This window comes from Trichomycterus rosablanca, chromosome 15, assembly GCF_030014385.1.
Source record: "Trichomycterus rosablanca isolate fTriRos1 chromosome 15, fTriRos1.hap1, whole genome shotgun sequence".
NCBI classification, from domain to species: domain Eukaryota; kingdom Metazoa; phylum Chordata; class Actinopteri; order Siluriformes; family Trichomycteridae; genus Trichomycterus; species Trichomycterus rosablanca.
The window spans coordinates 26,255,661-26,269,757 of record NC_086002.1 but is presented as its reverse complement, the minus strand read 5'-3'; the positions used below and the strand labels follow the sequence as shown (position 1 = coordinate 26,269,757).

Here is a 14,097-nt window from a genome sequence, read left to right as displayed (position 1 = left end):
GGATCAGTTTTTCGGCGTCATTAACAGATAGTATATTTCTTATTTTAGAAATGTTACGCAAATGATAGAAAGCAACTCTAGTAATATTATTAACGTGTGTATCAAATGAAAGATCTGAATCTATTGTGACACCTAAGTTTTTTACATCTGGGCTGGGAGTAACAGAGAACGTGTTTAAGTTTAGCACCAGGTTAGACAACTTGTCTCTTGCAGCTTTAGAGCCAACAAGTAAAACCTCTGTTTTATCTGAATTAAGTAAAAGAAAATTACACGACATCCAGTTTTTTATGTCGTTTACACAATCTTCTATCTTACTGATTGTGTCAGTATCATTTGGTTTGGCTGATATATACAGCTGTGTGTCATCTGCATAGCAGTGAAAGTTTATGCCATGTTTATGAATAATTTCACCTAGTGGAAGCATATAGAGTGTAAATAATAGCGGTCCAAGTACCGACCCCTGTGGAACACCACACTTTACTTTTGTAGTTTCTGAGCATTTATTATTTACATAAACGAATTGAGAGCGGTCAGTCAAATATGATTGAAACCAAGAGAGTGCGAGTCCTTTAACACCTACTGTATTTTCTAGCCTCTCCAGTAAAATGTTATGATCGACCGTATCAAACGCTGCACTAAGATCTAATAGAACAAGAAAAGAGACACATCCATTATCAGAAGACATTAACAACTCGTTAACTACTCTAATTAATGCGGTTTCGGTACTATGGTTGGGTCTAAATCCTGATTGAAATTTTTCATGAATACAATTTTCATTCAAATAAGAACATAGCTGTTTGGAAACGACTTTTTCTAATATCTTTGAGACAAAAGGAAGGTTTGAAATTGGCCTATAATTAGATAAAACATGTGGATCAAGATTAGGTTTTTTAATCAGGGGTTTAATAACAGCACTTTTAAACAATTTAGGTACATACCCAAGGCTAAGGGATGCATTGATTAATGTAAGCAGGGGCTCTACAATAGCTGGGAGTAAATCTTTAAGTAAACGAGTTGGAACAGGATCGAGTATACACGATGATGACTTCGATGATTTAATCAACACAGTTAGTTCATTTTGGGAGATTGGATTAAAGGAATTTAGTTGGATTAACTCGTTACTATTATCACCAATGCTGCTCGGAGTGAGTCCATACTTAACATTGGCAAGTGACACACTCTGACTCTGAAGTCGTATTTTTTCTATCTTGTCATTAAAGAATTTTAAAAAAATCATCACTGGTACAGTCAGGCGGTATATTAGATTCAGTTTCATTGACGTTTTTAGTTAATTTGGACACTGTCTCAAAAAGGAATCTGGGATTGTTTTTATTTTTCTCTATTAGGGATGAATAATATACAGATTTAGCTTTTATAAGTGCATGTTTATACTCAGTTAGAGCATCTTTCCAAGCAATCTTATACACCTCCAGTGTAGTGTGACGCCACTTACGTTCTAATTTCCGTGCTGCTTGTTTAAGTGCGCATGTGTGGTCATTGTACCATGGAGCAAGTTTTTTCTCCCTAATCAGTTTAGTTTTGAGTGGGGCTACGTTATCTAAGGTTGTGCGCAGTACGGTCTCTAGGTTTTGAGTTGCCTGATCTAGTTCTTTAGGTTCTGATGCTGATATATTTGGTAATTCTGGTAGGCAGTTTATGAACGCTGCTGTAGTTGCAGATGTAATAGTGCGCTTACATTTAAAACGATTTGGTTGCTGTATATTATTGGACAGGGACACTTAATATATTAGTAGGGAGTGATCAGAGATTAAGTCATTCTGTGGTATAATTTCCAGGTTGTCTATGTTTATACCATAAGTAAGTATTAAATCTAAGGTATGTTTACAGCAGTGAGTGGGTCCTGTTACATTTTGGGTGATGCCTAAGGATTCTAAAATAGAATCAAACGCAATTTTGAGTGGATTACACTTATCCTCATAATGAATATTAAAGTCACCAACAATTAGAGCTTTCTTAGTTGATAAGACTAATTTAGAAAGAAAATCGGCAAATTTGTTAAGAAATTCTGAGTAAGGACCAGGGGGTCGATAAACAGTAACCAGTTTAAACATACTATTTTTATCAGATGAACATTTATTGGTTATGTCAGAGATAAGAACTTCAAACGAGTTTGTTATGGGAGTTGATTTTACAGTAAGACCTATGTCTTTATCATAAATTGCGGCTATTCCTCCACCACGACCGCTAAGACGTGGCTTATGTTCATAACTGTAACCCGGAGGAGATGCTTCATTTAAACCTAGATACTCATCAGGTCTAGCCCAGGTCTCGGTTAAACACAGGGCACTAAGACAATTATCTGTAATTATTTCATTTACAATTACTGTTTTGCATGCAAGTGACCTGATGTTTAGAAGTCCTAACTTTAGTTTAACTTTACTAGGGTTTTCATGATGCTCATTTAGATTAATTTAGATGCTCAGGGAATTCTTCACAGCTCTCATGCTACAGCTGCAAAAAGTTCCAAGAATAAGTGTGTGTTCCTTATTGTAAGGGCCCCTCCCCATCCAGAGAATCCCCCAATCTTCTGTTATCCTTGTTGCAGAGCGGGGTACAGGAGTGGGGGCCGGATCCTAGAATCAGATTCCAGGTACAGATATCTCCAACCTTCGGCATTCCTCTGCAAAACAACCTTCACACGTAGCCAACTAATCTCATAGAGTTTAATTCCCTTTTTCTTAGTATACATGTTGGCTAAGACATTACATATGTTCAAAGACACGCACACACTTACTCCCGTGCTAGACACGGAACTATTTGCCATATAAGGTAGCACTTAGATATGCTATAAGCTAAGACACAATAAAGTTATTTTTTTAATCTAACAATTGTCGCTCAAAAAAATAAAATGTTCTTATCCCTGGCTGAGATAATTACCTCGGGCAGTGCCCTACCGTCTCCCTGCGTACCACCAAAGAGAGAAATGTCGCTACGAATAATAAACTGTTCTTTCCCTGGTAGTGGAAAATTACCTGGGGAAGTGCCCTACCGTCGCCCGGCTATGCAGCTTGACGTTACCCAATTTCCCTAACCAAATAATCAGGCACAGCTCTTCTGCTTAAATACAGGCAAGGGCAGGAGTTCCCTGTCCTAATTAATGATTCACAGCTGTGCCCTATTCTCCCTAATTCGCGTTGGTCTGGCTGGGATTTTGAGTTTCCGCAGTTCTCGCCTGCCTGCCACGGCAGCTGGAACCCTTACAGTTGTACCCTTGACTTTCCTACAATTTGTAATAAACAACTTTGTTAACTTTAAACTGAAGTAAAGTGATCTTTTCAATTAAAAAACACAACACCAGAAACAATAGTTCATACCAAAGATCCAAAAACACAATGAAAACCTCTCAGAATTGTAGGACGCACCAAACATTGTTTATAAAGCAACCATAATGGCTTCAAAATGGAAGCACCTGAGTTTAATCAATACTCTGGTGAGACTGATCTCCTGTGGCATGGAGGAGGATCAGCAGCCGGTGTGATACACGGATATTTTCGGAATGAGAGTTTGGACTGTGGTTATAAAATGGTGGCTGCTAGCTTGAGTGCAGAATCACATGTAGACAAATTGTTGATTAAATGTAATAAGATTATATTTCTGTTCTTCAGTAAAAACACATGAGCTTTTTAATCTTATTCACACAAACAAACATTTTTATTTTAATTAGTGTCTGATTCTGTGTGCCCAACAGTTTAAAAATTAAAATCCCCACTAGTGTAGATTCAGATTGTACTCACGACTATTGAACTCAATATGTGGGAGATTTGGAGGAGCAGTTGAAGGCACCTTTAAAACCGGTTTGGTTGAAGTGAAAGTGAAAGGTGGAGGTTGCTTTAGTGTGGAGGAGAGAAACGTAAACAAAGAAAATTTTCCAGAAAATCACAGTGAGTATCTGAATATAAAATGTAATATGTGAATGTTATAAATCTGTACTTAATGGAGAAATGTTAAGTATTGATTTTTTTATTATCTGATGTGTTTTGTAAGGGGAACTGCCTGAAAATACAGCTCATTTAGAGCCTGTCCTCACCAACACGGATATTTTCATCCACACGAACACGTCTTTAGAAAACGCTGATCTGGTCTTTTTGAAAACAGGATACATTTCTAAAATCTGTTTTCTTATCAAATACTAATAATAGAAACACAATAATATTCATATATGTGAATGTGGGTCAATTTCCAAGCTTACTTGCTGGGACCAAAGAGAATTATTTACAAGCAGAACCAAGATAATGATTAGAGGTGTTGGGGTTGTTTTAACATACACAGGGAGCGACAGGTTCTGTGATTAACTAGTTACCAAAACTTAATGGACACCTTGATATTTTACTTATCACCACATCTGGAGACCATCACTGACAACTGCACCAGCTCTTGGCCTTTTTGATCCAAACAAGCCTTAGGATCATTGTGGTATGAAACACCCAGTAGCTTACCATTTAGCTAAATTAAATGCATTGGCATGCACAATGGGTCAGTGTTTAAGAGCGGTACAGGCTACCTATCTTGCACTATTAGTATTTGCACCACAAATGCTAGAAAAACAGTCAGTAGTCAAAAGGTTCTCATTCTGTGTCAGCACTGCTTACTAATGGTGTGTAGACTGTGTGTAGAATCGTATGCTGCTGTACTTGTACAGACCTAAGAAAACTCACAATTTGTGCACTGTAATTAGAGTTATAGTTATGTTTAGTACCTGGGGGGTATTCCAGAAAGCGGGTTAAGTGATTAATCTGGGTAAGTTAACTCAGAATTAAGGAAAACTCTAGGTTTTCCGTTCCAGAAACATGAGATTAAAGAAAGCCTGTGTCCGTTACTATAACAACTTATGCTCTCAAGCTAACCTGCTCGCTGGCAGTTTAACTTAAACCTAAACCGGGGTTACTCGCACTTTTCTCATGTAAACCTGGCAGGTCCTTTACTCCAGGATCCAGTGGATACCGACGCGCTAATTTTTCGAAGAGATCTTAGTCGGGAACAAGTCATTAAACTCAGATTAAACATGCTGTCATTTCTTAAATAATTTCTCCACAAACCTTTCTGTTTTTACCACAGTCAGTCAATTCGGTGAGAGTGGGGACGGTTGCAACAAGGGGCAGTTGCAACATTATTAATCACAATATTAATAAAAAGGCTTGTTAATATTAATTATAACATTATGGATTAATATAAAATACTTTTAACACACTTTAACTTTAACGGTTTATGGGCTAGACGGAACTACAAAGACTAACAGAGACTAACAGAACTAAAGCTAATAGACAAAAGGCTAATCACAGAGAGCTAACAAACAAAGGGCTAAGGCTAATCAGGGAGCTAACAAACAAAGGGCTAAGGCAAATCAGGGACACAAAAACTAACTTGGATTAAATTAACTAAACAGACAGGAACATGAACTAACTAGACAGAAACATTGACAAACAAGACGTGATCAGAACAAACAGACCAGAGCAAGGCAGAATAGTTTAGACGGCACTTCAAACAGGTATCAGAATCACAAACCACAAATCACAGTCACCAGAATAGTCTCCAACACAGTCCTCCAGCGCTCTCCTTAAATAGGAAGCAGCTGGAGCTAATTAGCTAAAGGGACCAATCATGAACGGGGGCGTGGCAGGAGACTGAGTGTGCTCATGGAGAGGAGGGCGTGGCACACAGGAGCTCCAGAGCACACTGAGGCTCCAAGCGTGACAAACACACACACAGTTTAGAAAGCCAAAATAATTTTACCCCAAACATGATTGTTACTTCAAAGCAGGGGTCCTATCTATCTACATATATACTGTTATGGGTCTGTTCAAGTATTATTTTTTTACACATATTATCATATGTAAATATGTTACAGCTGTGTGTGGGTGGGTAGCTGACAGATGTGGATTTTATTTTATTAAAATGTTTTTCTGTCCATTTAATGTCTTTTCAATACAAACAGTATCTGAGAAACTGAAGGAAATACATAGTGTTGTACCCCCCCCCCCCCCCCCCATGTACATAAACAACATCCCTGCACATTTGCACTGTTACCCTCACCTCTTTGCAGACTTTATGCATTGCTCTTCGTTTTTTGCCAATAAAACATTTCCATAAATGTAGAAGAGGCTGAACATATAGGCAAGGCAACTGTATGTTGGTCCATCCGAAAAGTATGCCTAGCATTGAAACGCTTGTTTAGTAGTCCCATTAAAGCACCAGCAGAAAATGAATAGGATTATGTGAACAGCAGACAGAATATCCGTCCACGTACAGGTAGTGACCATTATCCTAAAAAAATGAACAAATGTTTTAAATAAAACAGTGTAACATTTAATACACGTTCTGCAACTTACTGTTCTCCATCAAGATCCTATGTGATGCTGCCCACATTACAAATATTGAAGCCAAATGGTCAGGCTCTGTGCATGATCACTGAAAATAAAGTTTATTTCCTTGTCTTTTTATCTTTAATAAGAACATTCATATTTATACACCCTTTTAGCCTGGTCTGTTTTATATGCGCCACACAGGATCACATTTTGTAATTTGTTTCTCCAGATGGATCATTTACACCCAACATGAAAGAAAGAGATAAAAAATAGCATGTTTAATCAAACATAGCTTTTTGTGTTCTAAATATTTCAGATATTTGGTAAAACATTTTTACTGTTCTAAACTGAGCTCTGGAGGTGGATGCTCCCTTATTCGGAACTGCCGATCACATTCTGAGGACAGTCACACTTATTAATTATCATGGTAGATCAAATGAAATGCCATGCTCTATGTTTAACATACAGTGGGGCCAAAAAGTATTTAGTCAGCCACTGATTGTGCAGGTTCTCCTACTTAGAAAGATGAGAGAGGTCTGTAATTTTCATCATAGGTACACTTCAACTATGAGAGACAAAATGAGAAAAAAAAATCCAGGAAATCACATTGTAGGATTTTTAAAGAATTTATTTGTAAATTATGGTGGAAAATAAGTATTTGGTCACCCACAAACAAGCAAGATTTCTGGCTCTCACAGACCTGTTACTTCTTCTTTAAGAAGCTCTTCTGTCCTCCACTCGTTACCTGTATTAATGGCACCTGTTTGACCCTCGTTATCTGTATAAAAGACACCTGTCCACAGCCTCAAACAGTCAGACTCCAAACTCAACCATGGCCAAGACCAAAGAGCTGTCGAAGGACACCAGGAAGAAAATTGTAGACCTGCACCAGGCTGGAAGAGTGAATCTACAATAGGCGAGCAGGTTGGTGTGAATAAATCAACTGTGGGAGCAATTGTAAGAAAATGGAAGACATACAGGGGTTGGACAAAATAACTGAAACACCTGTCATTTTAGTGTCATTTCATGGCTAAATTGGACCAGTCTGGTGGCCAATCTTCATTAATTGCACATTGCACCAGTAAGAGCAGAGTGTGAAGGTTCAATTAGCAGGGTAAGAGCACAGTTTTGTTCAAAATATTGCAATGCACACAACATTATGGGTGACATACCAGAGTTCAAAAGAGGACAAATTGTTGGTGCACGTCTTGCTGGCGCATCTGTGACCAAGACAGCAAGTCTTTGTGATGTATCAAGAGCCACGGTATCCAGGGTAATGTCAGCATACTACCAAGAAGGACAAACCACATCCAACATGATTAACTGTGGACGCAAGAGGAAGCTGTCTGAAAGGGATGTTCGGGTGCTAACCCGGATTGTATCCAAAAAACATAAAACCACGGCTGCCCAAATCACGGCAGAATTAAATGTGCACCTCAACTCTCCTGTTTCCACCAGAACTGTCCGTCGGGAACTCCACAGGGTCAATATACACGGCCGGGCTGCTATAGCCAAACCTTTGGTCACTCGTGCCAATGCCAAACGTCGGTTTCAATGGTGCAAGGAGCGCAAATCTTGGGCTGTGGACAGTGTGAAACATGTATTGTTCTCTGATGAGTCCACCTTTACTGTTTTCCCCACATCCGGGAGAGTTACGGTGTGGAGAAGCCCCAAAGAAGCGTACCACCCAGACTGTTGCATGCCCAGAGTGAAGCATGGGGGTGGATCAGTGATGGTTTGGGCTGCCATATCATGGCATTCCCTTGGCCCAATACTTGTGCTAGATGGGCGCGTCACTGCCAAGGACTACCGAACCATTCTGGAGGACCATGTGCATCCAATGGCGGTGCCGTGTATCAGGATGACAATGCACCAATACACACAGCAAGACTGGTGAAAGATTGGTTTGATGAACATGAAAGTGAAGTTGAACATCTCCCATGGCCTGCACAGTCACCAGATCTAAATATTATTGAGCCACTTTGGGGTGTTTTGGAGAAGCGAGTCAGGAAACGTTTTCCTCCACCAGCATCACGTAGTGACCTGGCCACTATCCTGCAAGAAGAATGGCTTAAAATCCCTCTGACCACTGTGCAGGACTTGTATATGTCATTTCCAAGACGAATTGACGCTGTATTGGCCGCAAAAGGAGGCCCTACACCATACTAATAAATTATTGTGGTCTAAAACCAGGTGTTTCAGTTATTTTGTCCAAGACCATTGATAATCTCCCTCGATCTGGGGCCCCACGCAAGATCTCATCCCGTGGGGTCAAAATGATCATGAGAATGGTGAGCAAAAATCCCAGAACTACACGGAGGGACCTGATGAATGACCTGCAGAGAGCTGGGACCAAAGTAACAAAGGCTACCATCAGTAACACACTACGCCGAGAGGGACTCAAATCCTGCAGTGCCAGGCGTGTCCCCCTGCTTAAGCCAGTACATGTCCAGGCCCGTCTGAAGTTTGCCAGAGAGCATATGGATGATCCAGAAGAGGATTGGGAGAATATCATGTGGTCAGATTAAACCAAAATGGAACTTTTTGGTAAAAACTCAACTCGTCGTGTTTGGAGGAAGAAGAATCCTGAGTTACACCATACCTACAGTGAAGCATGGGGGTGGAAACATCATGCTTTGGGGCTGTTTTTTTGCAAAGGGGACAGGACGACTGATCCGTGTTAAGGGAAGAATGAACGGGGCCATGTATCGTGAGATTTTAAGCCAAAACCGCCTTCCATCAGTGAGAGCATTGAAGATGGTACGTGGCTGGGTCTTCCAGCATGACGATGATCCCAAACACACTGCTCGGGCAACGAAGGAGTGGCTCCGTAAAAAGCATTTCAAGGTCCTGGAGTGGCCTAGCCAGTCTCCAAACCTCAACCCCATAGAAAATTTGTGGAGGGAGTTGAAAGTCCGTGTTGCCCAGCGACAGCCCCAAAACATCACTGCTCTAGAGGAGATCTGCATGGAGGAATGGGCCAAAATACCAGCTACAGTGTGTGCAAACCTGGTGAAGACTTACAGGAAACGTTTGACCTCTGCCATTGCCAACAAAGGTTATGTTACAAAGTATTGAGTTGAACTTTTGTTATTGACCAAATACTTATTTTCCACCATAATTTACAAATAAATTCTTTAAAAATCTTTTTTTCATTTTGTATCTCATAGTTGAAGTGTACCTATGATGAAAATTACAGATCTAGGTACATTTAGATTACTAACAATTGCAGGAGGCTCAAAACCACACCACCAATCACTGGAGAGATGCCAATACAAAGTGTTCAGACTATACCAATGCAGTTCTTAATATTCCACAGTTTATGCACTACAGACTAATGATTTACATGTAATGAACATGCCTTGAACACAGACAGTTTTTGTGTTTCATTTTTATCTGCTGCCATGTGCATCTGATTCCACTTGGATTATACCTAGATTGAGTAAATGAAAGAAAAAAACGTGTACAATCAAGACAAATATTACAACTGACATATTAAACAATTTTGAACCTTTCCTTCTGCTAAATGTTGAATAATTGTTAAGTTTTTTTTTATTAATTTAAACTCACACATTAACTCTGTAAGCATTTTTTTGCCATTTGCGTCATCCTTTTTTTTACGGACACTGCTGTATTACTTTTACGTCTAAAACATTTTCATGATCTGCACACGCAAACATTAAAATAAACAGTTCTATTGGTGTAAAATATGACTGACTACTTTTTCTTTCATTCACATCCATGGTGAATCCACTTATCGCCACTCCATTGAGAATGCCTGTTTATAGTTAACCGTGAACGCGCTTCTGCTGGGTTCAATCTACTCAGAGTTGAGTAACTCAATGCTGATCCACTTTTCTGGAACCTAAAACTCTGGCTATGACATGGCAAGATAAGTCAGTTAAGTTAAGGTTTAAATTTGAAGTTTGTTAAACCTGCTTTCTGGAATACCCCCCTGTGCTGCAATGTTTTTATTCTCACATCGAAAATAAAAGTACAAATTTATTTTTTACAGTTACAGATTTATTTTTTACAAGTGCAAATCTTTTTTACAGTTACAGATTTTTTTATTTTTTTTTACAAGTAAAAATCTTTTTTACAGTTACAGATTTTTTTTTTTACATGTACAAATCTTTTTTACAGTTACAGATTAATTTTTTACAGGTACAAATCTTTTTCACAGTTACAGATGTATTTTTTACAGGTACAAATCTTTTTTACAGTTACAGATTTATTTTTTACAGGTACAAATCTTTTTTACAGTTACAGATTTATTTTTTACAGGTACAAAATTTTTTTACGGTTGCAGATTTATTTTTTACAGGTACAAATTGGATAGATTTTCTTTTCACAGGTGCAAAACATTTGCTACATATTTACCTCCATAGGAGGGAACGGTTTGGGAAAGGCTGACAGTCTCTGTAATGGAGTTGTTTTTCTATCTCCCCTCCCAGCCCTCGACTCTCTACTACTGTATATGACATAGTATAAGTGCAAACACATTTCACATTAGATTAATTTTATGTTAATTGTATTTAGATCAGCACTGTATTTTTTGCTGTGCAAAATCAAAACATCAATAATAAGGTTTAACTGTATGGAGCATATACTGGTGCTGGTCATAAAATTAGAATATCATGAAAAAGTTGATTTACTTCAGTGATTCCATTCAAAAAGTGAAAATTGTATATTATATTTATTCATTACACACAGACTGATATATTTCAAATGTTTATTTCTTTTAATGTTGATGATTATAACTGACAACTAATGAAAACCCCAAATTCAGTATCTCAGAAAAATAGAATATTGTGACAAGGTACAATATTGAAGACACCTGATGCCACACTCTAATCAGCTAATTAACTCAAAACACCTGCAAAGGCCTTTAAATGGTCTTTCAGTCTAGTTCTGTAGGCTACACAATTATGGGGAAGACTGCTGACTTGACAGTTGTCCAAAAGACGACCATTGACACCTTGCACAAGGAGGGCAAGACACAAAAGGTCATTGCTAAAGAGGCTGGCTGTTCACAGAGCTCTGTGTCCAAGCACATTAATAGAGAGGCGAAGGGAAGGAAAAGATGTGGTAGAAAAAAGTGTACAAGCAATAGGGATAACCGCACCCTGGAGAGGATTGTGAAACAAAACCCATTCAAAAATGTGGGGGAGATTCACAGAGTGGACTGCAGCTGGAGTCAGTGCTTCAAGAACCACCATGCACAGACATATGCAAGACATGGGTTTCAGCTGTCGCATTCCTTGTGCCAAGCCACTCTTGAACAAGAGACAGCGTCAGAAGCGTCTCGCCTGGGCTAGGACTGGACTGCTGCTGAGTGATCCAAAGTTATGTTCGCTGATGAAAGTAAATTTTGCATTACCTTTGGAAATCAAGGTCCCAGAGTCTGGAGGAAGAGAGGAGAGGCAAAGAATCCATTTTGCTTGAGGTCCAGTGTAAAGTTTCCACAGTCAGTGATGGTTTGGAGTGCCATGTCATCTGCTGGTGTTGGTCCACTGTGTTTTCTGAGGTCCAAGGTCAACGCAGCCGTCTACCAGGAAGTTTTAGAGCACTTCATACTTCCTGCTGCTGACCAACTTTATGGAGATGCAGATTTCATTTTCCAACAGGACTTGGCACCTGCACACAGTGCCAAAGCTACCAGTACCTGGTTTAAGGACCATGGTATCCCTGTTCTTAATTGGCCAGCAAACTCGCCTGACCTTAACCCCATAGAAAATCTATGGGGTATTGTGAAGAGGAAGATGCGATACGCCAGACCCAACATTTCAGAAGAGCTAAAGGCCACTATCAGAGCAACCTGGGCTCTCATAACACCTGAGCAGTGCCACAGACTGATGGACTCCATGCCACGCCGCATTGTTGCAGTAATCCAGGCAAAAGGAGCCCCAACTAAGTATTGAGTGCTGTACATGCTCATACTTTTCATGTTCATACTTTTCAGTTGGCCAACATTTCTAAAAATCCTTTTTTTGTATTGGTCTTAAGTAATATTCTAATTTTCTGAGATACTGAATTTGGGGTTTTCATTAGTAGTCAGTTATAATCATCAACATTAAAAGAAATAAACATTTGAAATATATCAGTCTGTGTGTAATGAATGAATATAATATACAAGTTTCACTTTTTGAATGGAATTACTGAAGTAAATCAACTTTTTCATGATATTCTAATTTTATGACCAGCACCTGTATTTTACACAAATATATTAAACTATTTTAGTTGTAGGACTATTTTAGTTGTAAGATTATTTTAGTTGGAAAAGTAAAGATATCAAAGATGTTTGAGTGTGCTTTGTGTTTGGTTTTAATGTATTTAATGAAGTAATAATGCATTTAATGATGAGCATTGTTTTAGCAGAATTGTAGCTAAAGCAATTCTGTATGTAGGCTAACAGTGTTATTGTTTGTGTAACGCAAACAATAACACTCCGAGCCACTAGTCTCGCTCAACTTGAGCCTCCACCCAGGACTAAAAGAAGACAAGCATCAAGGCTCTTCTCTGTTCTAGCACCCAAGTGGTGGAACGAGCTTCCTCTGTCTGTCCGAACATCTGAGTCTCTTGCTGTCTTTAAAAAACGATTAAAAACCCACCTTTTTACTAAGCACTTAAGCTGACTTGTACTTAGTTACTAACACTTTTCTTCCATTTCCAAAAAAATTCTAACAGGTTTCAGCAGATTTGTGTTCTTTGACTGTTGTTTACTAATACTTGAGAAATGAAATGTTTACTATGGAAGCACTTCTGTAAGTCGCTCTGGATAAGAGCGTCTGCTAAATGCAGAAAATGTAAATGTAATAGTGGTACAATTTTTTCTTACCTGTTGGTTTGTTATTTTTGCTGCATTCAGCTGCTGATCTGAAGCTGTTAAATATCTGGTGGTTACCTTGTTACTAATACGTCCCTCTGACTGGGTGCAGGAATGTTTGGAGGAAACCATTTTGCTTTATCGCTCCAGACTAAAATATTAAAAGTCTTAAATGTTTTTCTTTTGTTAATATGATCTCCCTGTTAAACTGTTTATAAATACATTTATTATTTGGTATGTTGTTTACAGTTTATACTCTATAAATATCATTGTTGAACTGTTTTTTGCATCATGTCTAGGGTGGTTGCTTCTTCTTGTTTGGTATTAAATTAGGTGTATCTCTCTGCTAGCTGCTGTTCTTTAGGGTATTGACAACAATACAAATTAAATCTTATTAAAAGATTTTTTTTTATTAAAGGTTAACCTTCTGACACTGACCACAAACTGCAGCTGAAGTCTTGTATCAAGCAAGAATAAATAAACAAGTAGTGTCAACAATTAGTGTCTCAAACAATTTAAAAGTCACATTAACAGGAAAGCTGATGGAACACAGGGGGTAACATGTCATTGTTACTGGACAGGGTAGCAATTGAACTGAATAAGAGTTTGTTAGAAAGTAAACCAAGAGCAGCTCTCTCAAGCAGAAAGAGTATTATTGCATGTACAGATCACACCAAATGTAAATTCATACAAATTCAGTTCAAAAGGTCTGGATAAGTAAACTGATGTATTGTTTTATTTTTTTTATTTCAGAAATGAAGTGTGTTTGTTTTATGATTCTGTTCTTCCATCATGCTTTCTCAGGTAAAGTAAGAATTAAAGCTGCTGTGGGTTCCCCATTCAATCCACTGTGTAAAATATAGCAAATACAGAGAACATAGAATTTAATAAACAAGAAATAACAAACAACAGATCCATGTTTTTATCACATTTTACACATAAGACATT

General features: G+C 38.4%; 1 protein-coding gene across 1 annotated transcript in view; it reads left to right on the top strand.

Annotated features, from left to right (window-relative positions):
* Positions 1 to 3,420: 3,420 nt before the first annotated feature.
* The window catches only part of LOC134328438 (butyrophilin-like protein 2), a 31,651-nt gene continuing 20,974 nt past the window's right edge, over positions 3,421 to 14,097 (top strand). The window contains exons 1-2 of the mRNA XM_063009533.1: positions 3,421 to 3,493; positions 13,903 to 13,953. Of these exons, the coding sequence (XP_062865603.1) occupies positions 3,421 to 3,493; positions 13,903 to 13,953 (124 nt within the window). The remainder of the gene's footprint in view (positions 3,494 to 13,902; positions 13,954 to 14,097) is intronic.